The sequence below is a fragment of the Verticillium dahliae genome, genomic scaffold (assembly GCF_000150675.1).
Source record: "Verticillium dahliae VdLs.17 supercont1.4 genomic scaffold, whole genome shotgun sequence".
Lineage (NCBI taxonomy): Eukaryota > Fungi > Ascomycota > Sordariomycetes > Glomerellales > Plectosphaerellaceae > Verticillium > Verticillium dahliae.
In genome coordinates, this window is record NW_009276925.1 from 1,448,807 (window position 1) to 1,468,072 (window position 19,266).

The 19,266-nt window shown below is 61.3% G+C and overlaps 9 protein-coding genes and 1 non-coding gene across 10 annotated transcripts in view; 3 read left to right on the top strand and 7 right to left on the bottom strand.

The window, feature by feature from the left end:
* The window catches only part of VDAG_02807 (uncharacterized protein), a gene marked incomplete at both ends in the record, with an annotated part of 990 nt that extends 535 nt beyond the window's left edge, over window positions 1–455 (top strand). The window contains one exon of the mRNA XM_009653460.1: window positions 89–455. Coding sequence (XP_009651755.1) covers window positions 89–455 — 367 coding nt within the window. The remainder of the gene's footprint in view (window positions 1–88) is intronic.
* A 644-nt stretch (window positions 456–1,099) lies between these two features.
* On the top strand, window positions 1,100–2,509 carry VDAG_02808 (uncharacterized protein; the record flags this gene model as incomplete). Its single annotated transcript, XM_009653461.1, has 1 exon — window positions 1,100–2,509. One exon carries the CDS (start codon window positions 1,100–1,102, stop codon window positions 2,507–2,509), a length of 1,410 nt encoding a protein of 469 aa, XP_009651756.1.
* Window positions 2,510–2,738: 229 nt separating this feature from the next.
* On the bottom strand, window positions 2,739–2,811 carry VDAG_20100. Its single transcript has one exon. It is a non-coding gene; the product is annotated as a tRNA-Lys (tRNA).
* A 313-nt stretch (window positions 2,812–3,124) lies between these two features.
* On the bottom strand, window positions 3,125–4,427 carry VDAG_02809 (uncharacterized protein; the record flags this gene model as incomplete). The annotated part of the gene is made up of 2 exons (XM_009653462.1): window positions 3,125–3,707; window positions 3,784–4,427. 2 exons carry the CDS (start codon window positions 4,425–4,427, stop codon window positions 3,125–3,127), a joined length of 1,227 nt encoding a protein of 408 aa, XP_009651757.1.
* A 424-nt stretch (window positions 4,428–4,851) lies between these two features.
* VDAG_02810 (uroporphyrinogen-III C-methyltransferase) lies at window positions 4,852–6,711 on the bottom strand (the record flags this gene model as incomplete). The annotated part of the gene is made up of 2 exons (XM_009653463.1): window positions 4,852–6,357; window positions 6,420–6,711. 2 exons carry the CDS (start codon window positions 6,709–6,711, stop codon window positions 4,967–4,969), a joined length of 1,683 nt encoding a protein of 560 aa, XP_009651758.1. The 3' UTR covers window positions 4,852–4,966.
* A 1,140-nt stretch (window positions 6,712–7,851) lies between these two features.
* On the bottom strand, window positions 7,852–10,428 carry VDAG_02811 (37S ribosomal protein Rsm22; the record flags this gene model as incomplete). The annotated part of the gene is made up of 1 exon (XM_009653464.1): window positions 7,852–10,428. The coding sequence occupies one exon, from the start codon at window positions 10,426–10,428 to the stop codon at window positions 7,852–7,854; it is 2,577 nt and encodes an 858-aa protein (XP_009651759.1).
* A 484-nt stretch (window positions 10,429–10,912) lies between these two features.
* On the bottom strand, window positions 10,913–11,758 carry VDAG_02812 (thioredoxin; the record flags this gene model as incomplete). Its single annotated transcript, XM_009653465.1, has 3 exons — window positions 10,913–11,071; window positions 11,154–11,602; window positions 11,680–11,758. 3 exons carry the CDS (start codon window positions 11,756–11,758, stop codon window positions 10,913–10,915), a joined length of 687 nt encoding a protein of 228 aa, XP_009651760.1.
* Window positions 11,759–12,293: 535 nt separating this feature from the next.
* VDAG_02813 (deoxyribose-phosphate aldolase) lies at window positions 12,294–13,420 on the top strand (the record flags this gene model as incomplete). The annotated part of the gene is made up of 2 exons (XM_009653466.1): window positions 12,294–12,400; window positions 12,460–13,420. The coding sequence occupies 2 exons, from the start codon at window positions 12,294–12,296 to the stop codon at window positions 13,418–13,420; spliced, it is 1,068 nt and encodes a 355-aa protein (XP_009651761.1).
* A 327-nt stretch (window positions 13,421–13,747) lies between these two features.
* VDAG_02814 (glucan 1,3-beta-glucosidase) lies at window positions 13,748–16,211 on the bottom strand (the record flags this gene model as incomplete). Its single annotated transcript, XM_009653467.1, has 2 exons — window positions 13,748–15,869; window positions 15,943–16,211. The coding sequence occupies 2 exons, from the start codon at window positions 16,209–16,211 to the stop codon at window positions 13,748–13,750; spliced, it is 2,391 nt and encodes a 796-aa protein (XP_009651762.1).
* A 1,475-nt stretch (window positions 16,212–17,686) lies between these two features.
* Window positions 17,687–19,023, bottom strand: VDAG_02815 (lipoyl synthase; the record flags this gene model as incomplete). The annotated part of the gene is made up of 4 exons (XM_009653468.1): window positions 17,687–17,982; window positions 18,041–18,326; window positions 18,368–18,488; window positions 18,578–19,023. 4 exons carry the CDS (start codon window positions 19,021–19,023, stop codon window positions 17,687–17,689), a joined length of 1,149 nt encoding a protein of 382 aa, XP_009651763.1.
* Window positions 19,024–19,266: the final 243 nt, after the last annotated feature.

Consider the following 19,266-nt stretch of genomic DNA (forward strand, 5'->3'; position numbering starts at 1 on the left):
ACAGCATCTCGTCAAGCGTTGCATCTCGTCAAGCGCAGCATCTCGTCAAGCGCAGCATCTCGTCAAGCACAGCATCTCGAGCTCCCAGACTAACGCGACCAGGCGAAATCGTCAACGCAGCCTGCGTCAACGAGGCCGCCGACAGACAGGTGACGCCGTCGACGCAAAACGGCACCCCCGTGCTCGTCGTCCAGCGCGCCTTCAGCGCCGGGTTCCGCCCGGACCTCGTCGGCGTGCAGGCCTGCGTCGGCTTCAACGGCACGCACTTTCGCGCCGAGGACTGCGCCGCCGAGGGCGGCGGCGTCGAGCTCGTCGGCTTCACGGGCGCCAATGTCGTCGCGAGCGGCGGCGCGTGCCTCGACGGGCATGACGAGCGCGCGCAGGTCACGGTGGATGTCGCGGGCAACGACTGTGCCGTGTTTACGCCGACTGTCGTGACGCCTACTGCGCCTTAGAGTCGGGGCCGGGGTCACGGTGCTTTGTGGTCGTTTGAGTCGTCTGGCCGAGAGGTCTTGTGAACGATGGTCTTTTTTCCTGGAGGGAGGTGGTGATAGCCTTGCTTCGGAGAAAGGAAATGTTGCTTCTCGTGTAAATGATTGGGAATGCTCCTCGCTTGAGCAGATGAATAATACCTTTACCACGACAAATCTTGCATGCCTTGTAGTGAGAGACTGTCGAGAGTCTGCTTCATACAACATGACGTGTTTGCTTGCCACTAATTGAGGCCGTGACACAGCCCTTGATTCACTTCCAGGGAGGAACGTCACCCGCAGGATCAAGAGTCAATTGATCTCCCCGACATCCGCCCTCCCCGGATCCAAGACTTTAAGCCCCGTCGCTCGGTCACAACCACCGAGCGCATCCGAACAACGGATGCGAATGGAGTCGAAGAGTGGATAGCACGGACTGTCGGACGAGGCCGCTACCAGCCTTATGAAGCGCCAAAGCCCGCGCCAGAGACGCATCATCTCATGCGCCTCGTCATCTCCATCTGCCCCCAATTTCTCCGCCTGCATCCCCCCACGATCCTGACTCCATCCTCTCTGGCATCCCCGCCCTGCTTGACTCGTCACTTTTCATCGTCGCTACATCACCATAGATGGAGACGTCGTGGGAACAGGTCTCGCCGACCACCTTTCGCCAGAAGCGTGCCGTCATCGAAGGCTTCTACAGCCGTATCCGCGGCGCCATCGGCCAGCCGTCAGATTGGATCCTCACGAGCACCGTGCGGTTTGCCAACCACAATGGCCTCACCGCCGGCGAGACGACCGCCGCCCTGAAGAAGGCCTGGCTCCAAGCCCGCCGCGACGTGCCTCAGATCGCAGCGACCCACGACGACGACGCGGCGACGAAGATGATTGAGCTCCCCGCCAATGCCGCGGCCCTCACCGCCTGGCTCGACGAGACCTTCCTCATCTGGCCCGACAAGACGGCAGACGACGTCTACCGCACAGCCGTCAACCGCCGCGTCGCAACCCTCATCTACTGCCCCGCCGCCCGTGAGCTCACGCTGCAGATCAACCACGCCTTCATGGACGGCCGCGGCACGCTCCTCTTCTGGAACGCCTTTTTTGACGCTCTCGCCGACCCGCAGAACGTCATCCTTTCAGCCGAGACGCTGCTGCCCAACCTGCCGCCGTCTCTTGACGCCCTGATCGGTATTCCCGAGACGGCATCGGACGAGGCCAAGGCGGCCGTGCCCGAGGTCCTGGCCCGCGCGTCGACCGCCAGACCCATCAAGACGCCGGTTGCCGATTTGACGAGACCGCCCGCCGGCTTTGGGCGTCGCGCACTGCGCCTCAGCAAAGCCGAGAGCAGCGCCGTCTTCGCGGCGTGCAGGGCGAGAAATGTCACCGTCACGGCGGCGCTGCAGATTGCGGCGGGCATCGCCGTGCAGGAGGTGCAGCGCGAGGTTGAGGGCACGGCCGGGGACACCTGGGCCGGGCTCGCCAACTTTGACTGCCGGCGGTACTTCCCCGACGAGTTCGCTGCCGCCAGGGCCATGGCGGCCTGCTACTTCGTCGTCATGCCGTACACGGTTTCTCTGAGCGAGGAAACCTTTGACGTGGCAGCGAAGGAGCTGTCGGATCGGTATAGGGGCGGGATCAAGCACCGAGACGCCGAGAACGTGTTGGAGGCCCTGCCAGCATCGACCGACGTCTTTGTCGAGGCAGCGCTCGCGGGTGTGAGTTCGGGCAACGCGCCATGGTACACGGCGTTGGGCATCGTGGATGACTACATCAAGGTGCGGCATGGCGATTGGGAGGTGGAGGACTTCAAGATCGCAAACACGCTGCAGGGTCCAATGGTGCAGTTCCTCATGTGGACGTTCAGGGGCGAGCTGGTGTTGCACGGCGCGTACAATGAAGCGTACTACGAGCCTGCGTACGTCGATGACCTGCTGGCGAGGAGCGTCGCTGCCCTGCGACGAGCGCTTGGGGTCACCGATGGCGAGACCAGCTCATCCGGTGATGGTCCCGACCAGGGTGCCAACGTGTTGGCAGCTTAGGGTGTGCTGTACATGTAAAGTTGCAGACACATGACCGATTCAGGCATAACCAGACAAAAGTTAAAGTACCCATGGCAGGATCCCTTTGTGGGGGTTACTTTTTGCTGTCAGATTGACTCTCATCGTGCATATGGCGTGACCTTGTTGCCACAGGGTGCTGATCCGACGAGCACTCGCAGACGGCAAAAAGTAAAAAGTGAAGTTCTCTTTCGAGATGCGTCAGGAATTGAGCCCAACGGGGGGCTCGAACCCCCAACCTTGAGATTAAGAGTCTCACGCTCTACCGATTGAGCTAGCCGGGCAGGCAGGTTGCTTGTTGTTGGAAGAAGGGTTCGGATTGCGGCTCATGACTGATGCGACAGATTCGTGGGTCGAGACAGAATTTTCTCAACGCGTGGCTGCGGTGTTTTTTTTTTTTTTTGCCTTGTCGGTGTTGGGTTCCCACTTTCGTTTCGGGGTTGATGGGGCCGAGTCATGGTTGTGCTGGTTTGGTGAATGGGGTCTCCTGTAGCACGAGCATCGGCTTCATGCCAGTTCTGTTCCACTTGGGATCAGAGGAGGCTTTTGCAGACGTAGGCTTGATCGGATGTAGACAATAAGAGACAGCGGCTGAGCTCAGGGCGCGGTATTCGCCAGCGACGGAGCATCGAATCCAAAGGAGACCCGAGGCACGACGCGCCAACTTGCCCTTGATGTTTGCCGAGGCTGCCCAACATCTCCTCCCAGCAGGCACCACGTCTCGTACGACGACCACGGGATGGCCACGACGCACTCCGTCGCTGGAGTGGCAAACCGCTGGACGACCTCGTCGAGGGCCGGCTGCAGTTTCTCCCGCATGGCCTGCGCGCCCTCCCTCGGGCTGTCAAAGGGGACGCGGCGCTCACCGTCGCGCTTGGCGTAGAGGCCCATGAAGTCGCCTTCGAGGGAGATGAGCAGGTACTTTAGTGCAGGACATACGGGGCCGCGCAGGGACGACGGCGGCAGGTAGGAGCGGCTAAAGCTGCTCTGCGCCATGTTGGACAGGGCAGCGTCGTCGGCGGCGTTCTCGTGGCCTTCCTTAAAGTACCAGCGGAACCTGAGCGATGTGATCTGGGCGAGGCGCTGGGCGGGCAGGAAGGCATCGGGCCGCTGTATGAGCAGGTTGGAGGAGATGTGGATGATGTTGGTGCTGTAGAGAACATGCACGCCTTCGACGTATCTGTACCTCGTCAGCCACCACTGCAACCACTGCTCACCCTCACCAAAGAGAGTAAGAAAAATAAGGGCCTACGTACGCCTGCCGACAGGACAGCAGCCAGCCCATGACGCCAACGAAGCACCGACCGGGCCACTCCCCGGGCCAGGCGTCACAGTCCGTCCGCCCCGTGAGACAGCCATCCGTAGACAGATCCACAACTTCGGTCAGTGAGGGGTCAAAGGACCCGACATGGGCGGCCCTCGCATGGCAGACGCAGCCGAACCATCGCCAGGCCTTCGGGCTGCTCTTGTCGACGGTGATGCGGCGGAAGCCCTGGCCGGAGTGAAAATACATGTGATCGCAGAATATGTGAGCGTGGGGCCGCTCCTTCTCGGGCGTCGTCAAGGGCGCCGGGGCAAAGGGGCGGCGAAAGGCGAGGTCGATGTGGAGGGTCTGGCGGCCAAAGGCGTAGAGGAAGATTTGACGGCGCAGCTCAAAGGGAAGGGTGAAGAACGGGGAGGACTGGGCTGCAAAAGACGGGGCGCTCTCTGTTGCTCCCGGAGAAGACGACGGCGTCAAGGGGCGGCGGATTGCTGATGGCGGCAGGATGGGCGGGATGGATTCATCTTGGCGGTTTGAGGATGAGCGGATGGGGATGGGCGTGAGTTCGTTGGCGTCGCTGCGACGCCGGCGTTCGCGTCTGTCGTGGGACCACGAATGAAGGCGATGCAGCAGGGACATGGATGGGATGGACTGCGGGACGAGAGAGATGCGGGAGCTTTCTGGGTCGATGTTGTCGGTCAGCAGACGGTGGAAGAGAGAGGATGGACGACGACGGAGAAGTAGCGTCGTGTCATGTTGAGGCAGGTGCAGAAGGCGGGGTACTTTGACGTCTCCTGATGGGGACATGAAGGAGGGTCCGTTCCTGGTATGCATTTGTGATCATCATGAGTTTGATTATTTTATCAATATCTATTCCAAGATTATTCCAAGATTGTTCCAAGATTTACTCAAAATACGTCTGACATGCCGATGCACCCCATGGCGTAACCAGATCTCCGTACGATTCCATGTGTCGAGAGGCTGCAATTCGCAGAGCCATCGTGAGATGCACGTGTTTTTGACCAACATGCCACATAAGCTCTGCACATCCAAAGGTCAAGTCCAAGGGAAAAAGTAGATTCTAGCTACCTGGTTGAACAAGTAAATCATGGTAGTGTGCCTCGCTATGCTGCCGTCTACCCAGTCTACCGTCCAAGCACCAAATCATACCAATACATCTAAGGGAGCGCCACGACATCGTCAGAGTCCATGCCCCGGAACCCATCTTCGACAACCCACGCCCTGCCCTTCTCGGGGGTATACAGCGCCTCACACGCCCTGCCTACGACCAGCAGCCCCGGCGGCCGGCTGCCCTCGGCCTCGATGGCCTCGGCCACGACGCCGAGCGTCGTCCGGATGACCCTCTGATCGGGACAGCTCGCCCTCTCAATGACAGCGCACGGCGTGCTGCGCGGCCACAACTTGCGCATGCCCTCGCCCTCGCCCTCGCCCTCGCCCTCGCCCTCGAGCGGCGCCGTCAGCTCGTTGACGAGGCCGCTGATGCGGTGCAGCGCCATGAGGAACACGACGGTGCGGGCCTCGAGGTACTCGGGCGGCACGGGCGCCTTGCCCTTCTTGCCGGTGCCCGTGCAGACTAGGACCTGGTCGGCCACGTCGCGCTGCGTGACGGGTATGCCGGCAAAGAGGGGCGCGCTCAGGGCCGACGTGACGCCCGGCAGGACGACGACGCGGGCGCCGAGGCCGTGGGCGCGGAAGAAGGCGACCTCCTCGCCGCCGCGGCCGTAGAGGAACGGATCGCCCTGCTTCAGACGCAGCACCGTCTTGCCCTCGTCGCGGGCGGCCGCCAAGGCCAGCGCGTGCAGCTCGTCTTGCGCGGCGTCGGCGTTGCCGGGGAACTTGCGCGCGATGCGCACCGGTGTGCGCCGCGGGATGAGGTCCAGCACAGGCGCCGGCACCAGCTTGTCGGCGAGGATGAGGTCGGCCGTGAGGATCGCCTTGTGTGTCGCGCGTGTCAGGAGGTCGGGGTGGCCTGGCCCGCTGCCGGCGAGAATGATCTTGCCGACGGCGGGGCGACCGGCGGCGGCGGCGGCGGGCGGGGCGGTGAGCGGGGGCAGAGGGGCGTCGGGGAGGAGGGCAGACAGGTTGGCGTACGACTCGAGGACGGTGGCGACGTCGGCGTCGGTGATGGCGGCGAGGCGCTTGAGGGGCCAGTACTCGCAGACCTGGCTCAGCCAGCGCATCCTACGCGTCTTGGCGGCTTCGAGGTCGGCTTCGATGACGAGCTTGTTGAAGGAGGCCGTCTGGTCGACCGAGTCATCCGCGTCGGCATCGACATCGGTCTGGCTGTGTGCGTGTTGGTCTTCTTGCTGGATGCGACGACGAGCATCGCCGAGGCGCGCACAGGCGGAGCCTAGGTCGGGCGGCAGCGCGGCAGCGACCTCGCGACGTATCCTCGAGGCGAGCTTGCAGCCACGGCCATTCGTCGTGACACCGATCTGAAGGGGTCCATCCGTGTGGACGGACAGGAGGGAGAGGGTGCAGAGGTGGGGGGCGTCCACCACGTTGACAGGGATGCGGTTGCGTTTGCAGAGAGCTGAAATGTGTGATGCTGTCGTCTGTCAGTACATGGTACTCATGTCGAAGTGAGCTGAAACATGGGTGAGAACTCACCTTGAGGGTCTCTCGGGCCCGAGGTGATGAAGACGGCATCGACAACATGGTCAACCTCGTCACGGCCGAGGGAGAAGAGATCGCTGTCCTCAAAGGCCTTCTTGTGCCAGGTCACCTCGCCAGCATCAATGCGCTTGGCGAGGCCGTAGTGAAGGTCTTCCGTGTCAGGGGCGATGAGGAGAGCCTTTGCACCGGCAGCCACCGACTGGCCACATCGTGAGGCGGCCAGAGGGTTCGTGCCGATGATCAGGTGGACATTGCCCGTGCAGTTGAGGGCTGCGAGGAGGGACATGGTGGAGAGTCGGCAGTCTGCGAGCAGGAGGCAGTCCACAGGAGAGGCAGTCCACAGGAGAGGCAGTCCACAGGAGAGACAGTCCGCAGGAGAGGCAGTCCACAGGCAGGAGAGGCAGTCCACAGGCAGGAGAGGCAACGATCCAAGATCCAGCAAGGGCTCAGAAGAGAGATGGCCTTTGACGCATGGTGGAAAGTTGTCGATATCTCTCAGCCTCCCAAAGGCAAAAAGCGATAAGCTGCTTGCGGCCGTATCAGTCAGTGGCAGGCGCGATGGGGCCATCTCCGTTTGCTCGCCGGTGTCGGCCACTGACCAATCACGGCGTCGGCATTTGCCCATCAATTTTCGCGCTACCGAATCACGCAATCCCGATGGCCGGGCCTCTATCCGCCCAATCAGCACCGCTTTTATGGGTCCCCTCGGAGCGCACACGGAGATGTTTTGCTTGCCACTGACGCTTATCTGGCTCTCAAGTTGGGTTGTCTTGGTTGTCAGCTTATCTGGCTGTCATGTTATCATGGGTTCCCAACAGTTGATGCATCTCCTATCCGGACCTTGCATCTCTTCACTAGATACCAGACGCTCGATCTATCAGAGATATGACCAGAGAATTGGATAAGGCACCTAAGAAGGTAGGAACAATTAGAATACCAAACTACCAGATTCCGTGTCACAGCCCATAGTACCTTACCTAAGGCACTTCCCTAATCATGCCCCATGATAACCCCCGCATCTCCACTAACTGCCCTAAGATGCAGTGCTAACCGCCCTAAGATACAGTGGCGGGCGTCCCCCGCGTCGGTACATGCTGCCGCCCGTTTCAATGTTCATCACCAAACTCATGAACACATAATCATACTTCCACGGCGATTCGTCTTCTTCTATGATTACTCCTGCAGTCGTTGCAAAATATTATGCAAAGATTATCTATTCCTTCATCTCCGGGCCGTCGCTCATATTTTTAAAAATGACCTCACTGTGACAAGCTATGCTGTGTCATATCAACACTATCATCGAGGTATCAAAGTGGCATTACTCAGCCTATCGCCCGTCCATGCTAGATGTACATGCAGTATTCTATCCCGCGCCATGTCCGTGATGTACACATATTTTTACAAGCCTCGTCTCGTCCCGAAACCCTCAGTCCTCGCCGAGCAGCGCCTGCATCGCCGTCTTGCGCGGCGGCAGCCGGCCCCCCTTGGTGCGCCTCTCGGGCCTCGACCGGCCCCCCTCCTTGATGCCCGTGACGCCCGTCTCGTCGTACTCCATGTTGATCTTGTCGACCTTGTTCGACGCTTTGGCCCGCGCCTTCTGCGCCCGCACGCCGCCGTCGTCCGCCGCCGCCGGCCGTCCCAGCCGCACCGCCCGCTCGGCCCGCACCTTGGCGCCGAGCGCCCACAGGTCGCCCCACGCCGCCTTGCGCGCGTCGTGGTACGCCTGCTTGCCCCGGCTCCGCGGCACCGTCCACCGCTCGATGCGCCCCGACGGCGTGCACACCTCGAGCTGCACGTGGCCCTTGCGCTTCAGCGGCGGCAGGATCTGCCGCGGCAGCGACAGCATGTTGGGCGCGCGCGTCGCCTCCTCGTACCCGGCAAACGCCCGCTCCGTCGCCTCGCGGCCGACGAGGAGGTTCGCCGCCGGCGCGCCGCCGCGCTGGATCGCCACGTAGCTGAACTGCACGTCGTCGTCGTTGCGGTGCTTGGCCTCGAGGATCTGCTGCAGAAACCGCGGCCGCGTGAAGCGCTGCTGGAACGAGCAGAAATCCTTGCGCCCGGTGCTCTGCCCCTTGACCGCGTACATCGGGCACGTCTTGTGGTTCGTGCACGGCGCCACGATCATGCCCGGCTCCTTGGGCGCCCGGTACCCGGCGTCCTGCGCGTCCGTGATGGTCGGCTCCTCCGCCGAGTCGACCGGCGTCTGCAGGTACTCGTTGATGAGCCGGTCGCGTACGTCGGCGACGGCCTCGAAGCCGCGCGGGTGCGCCTTTTCGATGAATATGAGCACGCCGCCTTCGGGCGACAGCAGCGACCAGAGCTGGTTCAGCACGGCCGTGCGACGGTGTCCCTCCTTGACGCCGAGGAGCACGTACGACGCCACGATGACGTCGTACACCTTCCTCTGCTGCGGCACCTGCGGCGCGTCAATGTGCTTGTGCACATTGTCGTGCGAGTGCACATAGTCGGGGAGCCTCGGCAGGAACGTCGTGTCGTCGAGGAACGTCGAGACACGATGCCGCAGCGTGTCGGAGCCCACAATGACCGTCTTCTTGCCCGGTGGCACCCAGCCCCTGACCTCCTTGCTCTCGCGCATGACATCCCATTCGGCTTGCGCCACATCTTGCCACGCTGCGAGACTCGCGCCGCCCGAGCCGGCGTCGAGGATTCGGGGTCCGCCCTCCTGCTTCAGCAGCTTGCGGATCCACTCAGTGCCGAGGCGCTTGCGGACTTCGGTCAGGGTGCTCATGGCCGAGGCGTAAGACGGTGGCAAGACCGTGGCGATGAAAGCGTCGGCGTCAATCTGCGACATTTTGGGCTGCGCTGCCTGCAGACCGACGCCTAGCTGCGGGACAGACCTCTTGGACGCCGGGGTCGCCGGCGAGTTGGGCAGACCTCCACCTCCCAGCGCCGCCTCGGCAGCCAACCTGATATGTTTGACGTGTGTCCTGTCGAGAAGTTGCGTAATCGGGTCGTTGAATGCAGCAGTCGGCAACGGCAGCGTCTTGGGGCTCGTGGCGAACCGGCCTTCTTGGGTGTACGGGTGGGTTCGCATGCCGACAAACTCGCCATCATCCCAGTCGCCGGCCTCCTCACGCGCCTGGGCCTCGGCCGCTCGGGAAGCAGCCTGCATCTCGGCGAGCGCCGCCCTCGACTCCTCCGTCCGTTCGTCGCGCAGCCTCCTATCCTCTTGCCGCAGTTGTTCGAGAGCCTCTGCGTGTTCGTCTCTTCCCGCCTCTGCGGCCGTGCGCCGCTCAAACTCTGCCTGTGATGCTTCCTCCTCTTTCTGTGACCTCAATCTTGCCGCTTCAAAGTCCTTCTGCAGCATGACGAGCGCATCGTATTCGCGCTGGTTCCTCGCGGTTGCATTGATGTAGTCGTGCTGGTCATCCGTGAGTTCATGCTCGTGCTCGTGCTCTACCTCGCTATCGAGAAGAGCAGCCTCCTCGGCAGACTGGCGTTCGGTCGAGTAGTCCACTTCTTCGAGATCGCCATCTGCCGCCTGGCGCAGCAGGACGGGGCTGTCTTGGTCCTGCCTGGGCTTGGGCTTGGCGGCGAACTTGCCGTACGGAATACCGACATCTTCAGGTGTCGTCTCGCGCAGGGGCGGGCCGAAGAGTCGCACGTAGTGGTTGTATTCCTCCTCGTTGAGGTAGCCTTTGGGCAGGGTGTCCCTGAACCGTTGCTTGGCCTCCTGCACGATCTGCTCAATGTCGGCAGGGCCCTCGTGTCCGGCGTTTTCAGGCGAAGCGTGTTTGTCGGCTGGTTGTTCGGATGCAAGCGATGGCTGTTGGTTGTCGAGGGTTCGGTAGGTTGTGGCAAACGATCGAAATGCCGAAGCAGATATCGTCGTCCGTGATGGGAGGATTCGTTGCGGCGCCAAGCACACTCCCCTGTTTGAGAAAGTTGTCGTCGCGACAGTGTGTCCAGTCCAGGGTGTCAGTCGGGCCCTGCAGCTGGGGCAAGCTTTCCTGAGGCTGCCAGCAGCCAACATTTTCGACATGATGACCGTGAGCGAGTGATGATGAAGGGAATGGAAAAGGAGAGGCAAAAGGCAAAGCTCGATTGCAGAAGCTCAGATCTGCGTCTCGAGAAGGACCAGAATTTAGGTGGGGCCATTGTCAATGTGAGGTACATGATTGGGTGATCTGCACTAAGCCGGACCCTGCCTTTTGCCAGTAGACAGCCTTGACGACCTTGACAGCCTCAGTCCGTCAAGGAGGGTCCCTCGAGTCTGGCAAGTGTCTGGGTGGCCATCCGACATGCGCTGCTTTTATGACACCAGAAATGTGGAACATAAGTTGAGCCAGAATCATCACAGTCACGGTCTTCAACAGCAGCAAAAACCTGGTATCATTCACGTGGGCAGCAGTTCTATCGTCTACCCCTCAGTCCATTACTTACCTGTCTGGGGGCTCAAGCTTCGAGCCTCGCGCCTCGAACTTGATTGCAAGCCTCTTGGCCCCAGGGGTCGCAGCCTTCGACCCCTACTCATCCTTGCCCAGGTCAGCCAGCGTCCTGAAGGCCGAGGGCCGCGCTGGCGGCGCCCTCGCCTTTCCGCCGGGACCGGCACCACGGGCGGCATCTCTAGCGGGCGGGTTCACGAGGTTAAAGCTCGACTTTTCGGCGGCTTGCAAGGGATCGATCTATAGAGGCCCAGTTAGGCAACCAATCCGTGAACATGGACCAGAACCCGGCCTCGGGCACGCCGAAGAGGTAATAACGCACTGCAACGAGCGTGACGACGTAAAGGGCCGCGATCGTGAAGAGGTGGCGCAGGATCGAGACGACGTCGAAGCCCGAGTTGTAGGGCCGCGACGGCGGCAGGCCTCCGCTGCCGGCTGCCGCGCCGACGCCGACGCCCTGGCCGCCGAGCGTGCGGCCGGGGGTGCCGAAGGAGGCGCCGCCGGCCTTGGTCTTGTCGGGCAGCTTCATGGCGTTGGCGACGGCGGTGGCGAGGGCCGGCGGGTTGGCGCCGCGGATCGTCTCGATGGGCTTGCCGGCGTGGAAGATGATAAAGGTCGGCATGGCGCTGACGCCGTGGGCGCGCGAAATGGTCGACTGCGTGTCGACGTTGATCTTGCAGAAGGCGGCCTTTTTCGGCTTGGAATACTCGTTGGCCATCTTCTCAAAGTGCGGCGCAATGGCATTGCAGGGGCCACACCAGTCGGCGTAGACTGCGTTTGGTCAGCAAAAGATCACCGGGAGCATCAAGGTGGGGGGGGGGGGGATTGTGCTAGGGATTGCGACGTACAGTCTGCGACGACAACGTTGGTGCTGTTCAGAACGTCCTGCCATTGTGACGGCGACTGGATGCTGATGAGGCCGCTCATGATGGGCTGTGCGCGTGTGTTTTTCGTGAGGACCACAAGGCAATTGTCGGAGATCCTGAGGAGGGGGAAAAGAGAAGAGAAGGGGCAATGCGAATCGAGGCGCGGAGGATGCGGTTGATGAAGGCAGCAGATGGATGATGGAGGCCAGCCTGGACATTGGCGTGATCGTTCCATTGGGGCGGGAGAATGAAGTGGACCTGGCCTAGGCACAGCTCCCCGGTCGCCTTCGGGAGGGACTGGGGAAGATAAGCCCGAATTGGGTAGGTGGTGTTGCTGATAAGGCGTTCTGCCGCATACGTGCATCGAGTCCACAATTGCGGGACCAGAAACTTTTGCTTTTCGGTTTGAGAAGGTGCTGCCGCTGCTGCTCTTGCTAGGCCTTCTCGATAGCCTCATTTTGTCGGACTTCACCTCGTTGCTTTGTCTTTCACACATTGCCATGTCTCGCCCAGATCATCCAGAAAAGGCCAGTGACGCTTCCATCGACAACTCATACAACCATCTAACAAGCAACAGCGCAGGAAGCTCGGCCACGATGACGAGGCCCCTCCCAACCGAGACCCCCCGAGGGCTGCGGCCAGATTTCACCCCATTGAGGGAGGTCGTGACTGGACAATATCGGTGGCCATCCCCGGCAGCATCGTCGCAGAGTAGGAGGAATTCCGTCTGGGCACAGCACACAGTCTCTAACAAGAAATCAGCTACAAGACCCTCGACCAGCGCATGACCGCCCCCGGCCGCATCGCCCGCGCCCTGGCCATCTTCAACGTCGACGAGGTTGTCGTCTACAACGATCTGCCTCCTCTCACGAACGAGGGCTACCAGGAACAGCCCCTGCCGCATAAAAAGGACCGCCGCGACAATCGCTCCCACGGCGGCCACAACTCGCGATCCTCCCACAGGAACGACAGCGAGTCCTCCATCACAGCCGACGTCGACCCCTGCCACTTCCTGACACACGTTCTCTCCTACCTGGAGGCACCGCCCTTTATGCGCAAGGCTCTCTTCCCCATCCACCCCAACCTGCGACTCGCCGGTCTCCTGCCAGGCCTCGACATGCCTCACCACCCGAACCCCATCGACATCGCCCTGCCGTACCGCGAGGGCGTAACCCTCGAGGCCATGGCCCCCAACGCCAAGGGCACCCTCGTCGACATTGGCAACCGCGCGCCCGTCCACCTCAAGGACGAGGTGCCCCCGAAGACCCGCGTCACCGTCCATTTGCCCGAGGGCGACAACGGCCCCGCCGAGGCCGTCCACCCGGCCGCCCCGCGCGAAGAGGGAGGCTACTACTGGGGCTACACGGTGCGCCGCGCCGCTTCCTTGTCGGCCGTCTTCGAAGAGTCCCCCCACGAGGGCGGCTACGATCTGAGCATCGGCACGTCGGAGCGTGGCGACTCTGTGAACCGCGCCTTCCCCGACCTCAAGAAGACGGCAAAATTCAAGCACCTGCTCATCGTCTTTGGCGGGCCCAAGGGCATCGAGCACGCCGCCTACAACGATTCCCAGCTGTACGAGATGGGCATCGGTGGCCAGGGCACGAGGCAGCTGTTCGACCACTGGGTTAACGTGCTGCCGGGCCAGGGCAGCCGGACGATGCGCACTGACGAGGCGGTCTACGTGGCCATGGCCGGGCTGAGGAGGGTGTGGGATCTGAGCTAGGCGATTTGTACAGAGGACACTGGAAGAGGAAGCAGTGGACACTGGAAGAGGCAGCAGTGGGACGCATGAACCATGTTCACAGAGAGGAGAGAGTGTCGTGGTCGAGGATACCCCGGAATTTTCATCAAAAAGTAAAAGTTGGGCTAACGTGCTAAATTTTGTTTCTGCCATGAACAGCGTGGTTTGAACGTTCTGACCATCGTTTAAAAGACTTCACTTGGTCATGGAAGGAATGAAGCAGAAGGAGAAGGAAATCCAAAAGGCAACGATTCCCCACAACCACCTCTCCCCAAGACAAACACGAGAAAACCGGAGAAAAGAAAAGTCCTACTCGTCGTGTCTGTAAACGCCAATCCCCGCCGTGAACCCCGCGATATTGTCGTCGTACGACGCAATGTCCCTGCCGTTGCGGGTGATCATGGCCCTCGTGCCGACAATGTTGAGGTTGTAGACCTCGACGCCCGACGACGAGCCGACGACGCCGCTGGCCGTGGCGTTGCCGTAGACACAGCCGCCGTGGCTGCCGCCAATGTCGAAGAGGCGCTGCTGGCAGCGGGCGCCGGCGCCGATCTGGCAGCAGGCGGTGCTGTAGTCGTTGAAGAAGCTGTAGAGGCCGGCGCCGTAGATCTTGATGTCGCGCGACGCCTCGATCTTGAGGGCCCAGGCCATGGCGCAGGGCACGCGCGGGTCGGCGTCCGGGTGGGCGCCGGCGGCGCACTCCTTGGCAAAGTCCGGGTCGTGGTAGGCGCGCGCCGGCGGGAAGGGCACCGTCGCCGGCGGGTTCGGCTGGAAGTAGGGCGTCTCGGTCTGGATCTGGCCCATGTAGACGTCGCGCGTGCGGTGGAAGAGGTACTGGTAGAGCACGTGGTGCTCGGAGCTGCTGGCGTGGAACCAGAGGCGGCCCTCGTCGCTCTCGACGAGCACGCCGCGGCCCGCGAAGATGGTGATCTGCCGGTACGTCGGGTCCTCGAGGTCGTGGTCCGCCACCCACACCCAGCAGTTCTCCATCAGCAGGCCCGCCGCCGGCCGCGTGATGTGCATGCTGCCCCAGGCCGCGAAGCACGACGGCTCAATGGCCACCGTCCGGTTCGGGTACGTCGGGCACTGCTCGAGCAGGAGATCCGTGCCGGCGAAGCCGCCGACGCGAATGTGCACGTCCCACATGCCCGACGCCTCGCCGGCGACCGAGTGGAGGTTGTACTCGAGAATCTTGGCGCCGGGCGCCGGTCCGCGCGTCGACAGGATCATGTCCGACCACTCGATGCTGCCCTTGTCGCCGGCGTTGGCCACCTGCACGACGGGGTGCGGCTTGTTCATGTCGCTGTAGCGCGGGCCGCCGCCGAGGATCGTCGACGACAGGGCCTCGCCGACGATGCGGGCCCCGGCGGGAATGAAGACCGTGTCGGTGACGTAGTAGGCGCCGGCATCCACAAAGGCGATGAGACCGCTGGCTGCCGTGTGGGCAAAGAGCTTGTTGAGGGCGGCCGTATCGTCGGTGCTGCCGTCACCCTTGGCGCCAAAGGTGCGGGCCGATACGAACGCGGCAACGGGGTACTCCTCGTAGTGCGGCTTCGAGCGCTCGTAGTACTTGCCCTCGCCGTCGAGGAGCACAGCGGGCGGCGCGGGGAAGTAGGCAGGCGCGTTGCCAGTGAAGACCTTCGGGCCAAAGGGGTCGTAGACGTGACCCATGGCGAATCCGGCGTTCGTAACAGTCTGCGCTCCGTTGGTACCAGGGATGATGATACCCTGGGGTCCGGTGAGAATCTCGGCCACCGACTCGAAGAGGACGTTGTACATGACGAGCGTGCCAGCCGAGGAGCTCCTCGTTGTGTTGGACGCGCGAGCCGTGGAGATGGCCGTCTCAACCTGGCGGAACTCGCTGTCGAGCAGTGTAATCGAAGCCGTCCCATTGTCGACCATGCGAATGCCGGTGCCGCAGTTGTCGATGTGGATGCTCTTGTAGGTCCAGCCCCAGTTCCAGAGCTGGTTGATGGCGACCTGGGCGTTGGAGATTTTCCAGTTGCGCGCCGTGTACTGCTGGTTGCCGAGGTTGGCGGCGTACTGGCCGCCCTCGAACGTGAGGTCATTGAGCAGACCGCCGGATCCCTCCTCGATGAAGAGACCGACGTGCTTGCTCTGGGCGCCCTCGGCGAGCTTGAACACGCAGTTCGTAATGGCAGTGGCCTGCGAAGACGGCCAGTGGATGCCAAAGGCGGCCTTTTCGGCCGGGATGGCCGTAGTGTCGAGAACGAGGTTGCGAATCTGGCGGAAGAAGGTGTTGGTGGCGCCGTAGGCTAGACCGTTGGCACCATATTGGTTTCCATCAATGAGACCGAGCGTCGACTCGGTGGGAAAGTTCGAGGCGGCCTTGATGACGGGCAGATCCGTCGGGTCGCCGATGAGCTGCGTGTAGTAGTAATCAATGATGGATCCATTGATGAGATAGGTGCTTTTCGTCTGTCAGTCTCGTAACCAGACCAAGTTTCGTCCCTCCTTTTCTTCTTGCCCTCGATGAAACTCACCCAGGTGGGAAGTAGACGGTGGCCGGCGACGTCGTCTCTTGCTTGCAGACACCAGGAACGCATCGCACACCAAAGCTGATGGCTCTGTTAATGGCGGCCGTGTCGTCCGTCACGCCATCGCCAACGGCACCAAAGTCCCGGATGTTGCGGAAGACCTGGTAGTCCGGGTCCTCGTGGTACGGAGAGAGGCCTTGGTGGGCAATCTCCTCCATCCAATATCCCTGGACGGCGCTGGCAGCTGCCAGGAGAAAAGCGGCCGAGACACGCATCGTGGGCTTCAATGGCTCTGACTTGGGGATCTGGCGAGTCTGGCGGGGAGAATTGGAAGAAGAGCCGACAGGGGTGACCGCGGGCTTCAGATGAGGGCGGCGGTAGAGGGGTCGAAAAAGAGTGTATGGGTGAGATGTCAATCTCGACCCTGTAGTTTGGGTTTGAAAGAGTGTAACGATTCCAACGAGGGACCTGGTGATGAGGCTATCTACTACCTACCTCTGTCATATAAGGAGAACGACGCGAATTCCGTCCACAGCATGAGACAAGCAGCTGAAGGAGGAGGGAGCGAGAAGCACTGCACAGGGACGGTTCTCGCAAGCGGGATCTGGCGGCTAGGCCGGGACTTATTTAGAGAAAAAAAAAGCAACGACATGTGCCATGGTTCTGCTCCAGACAGGGGATCCAAACTCGTTGAACCTGAGCTACCGCACAAGGAATTTCCCCGCCATCATCGGCTGGTGAAGCCTCTATTAGGATTGACCGTGCCGGACGCGAGGCCGAGTGGTAGCATTGGCGACGGGTCGCCGGGGTAAGACCGTGAAGTTTAAAAGGGGTAAGCTTATGATCTGTATTGGTCCCCTTGCAGGGAGAAGCATGGGGGTGCCACTGGGCCAGAATGCTAAGAGTGTGGAAAGGCTATGCTGATGCATCGAATAGGGGAATGATCCGCTCCATTGAAATGAGCCTGATTGGTGGTGTGGTGTCTTGACACCCAGATGCCAAGGACATGAAGGGGGGGGAGAGAGGTCTAGATGGGATGAACAGGGCCGATTTGCAACACTCTGCAGAGGCAAAGGGCCTTTGCAAAAGGTCATCGACTGACAACCGATCACAAGACGTTGTCATACTATGTAGAGGCGTAGCCGTTGATAGGCTGATGGTTGAACATAGTCGTTCCCTGATAACCTTGAGTTGCTGACAGTGCAAGGAAGCGAGTCAGCTGTGAAATGACTGACTGTATCTGTAACATGCGGGTAAACCTTAACATGGACCACGGTTGAGCCTCACCTCCGTCCAAGCCGGCGGCTGAGGGTTCGCCAGGCTGTGAAGGCTTGAAGTGTAGGTACATGTAGACACGCAGTCTGCATTCCACACGTGTTGTGGTGTCTTGTCTCGTCGCGCTCTGTCTTCCATCAGAGGGCAAGATCATCGCTGTCAGCGCTTCAGGGTCCCGACAACGTGGTTTCTCCAGTCCTTGTGGCACGCAAATCCACCTCGTCATTCGTCCCTGTGGCGATCTGTCGGCCATGCATGGTATTACAGAAATGTAGAATTTTTGTTGGCCCCCCATGTTGAACGTGGGGTTGTGCCGTTGGGTTTCTCCCCAGATGAATGAAGCCGCCATATTGGCCCCTCCCCCCCTGAACGCCGTCCATGCTTCCTCTATCGTACCAGTAATTGACCGTCACCAAACTATATGCGAAAAACCTAGTCGTGATTGCCGAGTGATAAGGCAGCGATGTCAGATGCTTTACAGGATCTTCGGCGCATCGCCCAATGCAACGGTCGATCCGAGATCCTTGACCATGCCGCTGCCGCTGCCGCCGGCCCTCTTGCGCAGGACATTCTCGATGAACGCCTCGCCCGCCTTGTAACTGCTCCTGACAAGGGGTCCACTCGCGCAGTACAGGAATCCCAAGTCCAGCGCGCGCAGACGCCACTTCTCAAACTCGTCGGGCGTCACGTACTTTTCCACCTTGAGATGGCGCTTCGTGGGACGCATGTACTGGCCAAAGGTCACAATGTCGACATTGGCCTTGCGGAGTTCTAGGAACTGTTAGCAAGTGGTACTGGTTCAGAGTCATCCAGCAAGGGGAAAACCCACGCTTCAGAGCATCCTCAATCTCGTGGTCCTGCTCGCCGAGACCCAGCATCATGCTCGTCTTGGTGATGAGGCCAGGCTTGGCCTCCTTGGCCGCCGCCAGCACGCCCAGGCTCTGCTGAAAGGTGGCGCGGCGGTCGCGCACAAAGGGCGTCAGCGCCTCGACCGTCTCGACATTGTGGGCGTAGACGTCGAGGCCGCTCTCGGCGACAATCTTGACCATGTCGAGGTTGCCCCAAAAGTCGCCAGTCAGGGCCTCGACCAGCATGCCGGGCTTCTTGGCCTTGATCTTCATAATGGTCTCGGCAAAGTGGCGGCGCCGCCGTCGACGAGGTCGTCGCGGTCGACGCTCGTCAGGACGACGTAGACGAGCCCCCAGCGCGCGAGGGCCTCGGCCGTGTGCTCGGGCTCGTGCGGGTCGAGGGGCGGCGGCGCGCGCGACGTCTTGACGCTGCAGAAGCGGCAGCCGCGCGTGCACGTGTCGCCCATGAGCATGATGGTCGCCGTCGCCGCGTTCTTGTCGTCGCCCGCCCCCAGCACTCGCCAATGTTGGGGCACCGCGCCTCCTCGCAGACGGTCGACAGCTTGAGGTCGCGCAGGTCCTTCTTGATCGCCGCAAAGTTGGCGTTGCCTGCCGGGATCGGCGTCTTGAGCCACTCGGGGAGCCGCGTCACCGTCTTCTTCTTGCCCGTCGCCGTCGTCACCTCGACTGTGCGGATCTCGTAGGCTTCCGAGGGCGAGAGGGGTGCCGAGCCACCCGTGGCGCCGCCGGCGATAAAGTCGTCGAGGGATGCGACTGTCTTGTCCTTGAAGTACGTCTTGCGGCGTGTCGTTGTCGGCGGCCTTGCCGACGAGGTTGTCGATGATGTGCTGGTCGTAGAGGGAGCTGGGGGGATGGTGGCGAAGGTGCGCAGTGTTGTGCGAGCAGCGAGAGCCCTTGCCAGGGGGCCTCGCACATGGCGGAGGGGAGCTGCTGAAGATGCCATTTGTGACGAGTGACGATGCAATCCGTGGCTCGCAGTATCGGGTTGATGCGAGTAGGCGAGATATCGTCCCAGGTGTCGTCGAGATTGAAGATTCAGGGCGGGTTCTGTTGGGGCGGCGACTCACGGAAGCTGGGGTCGAAAATTGATGACAATTGCATGTATCGGATTGAATCGGCATAAGACCCGACCCTCCAATAGCAGACAAGGCGGCTCCTGAATCAGTGAGTGCGGATGGTGACATAT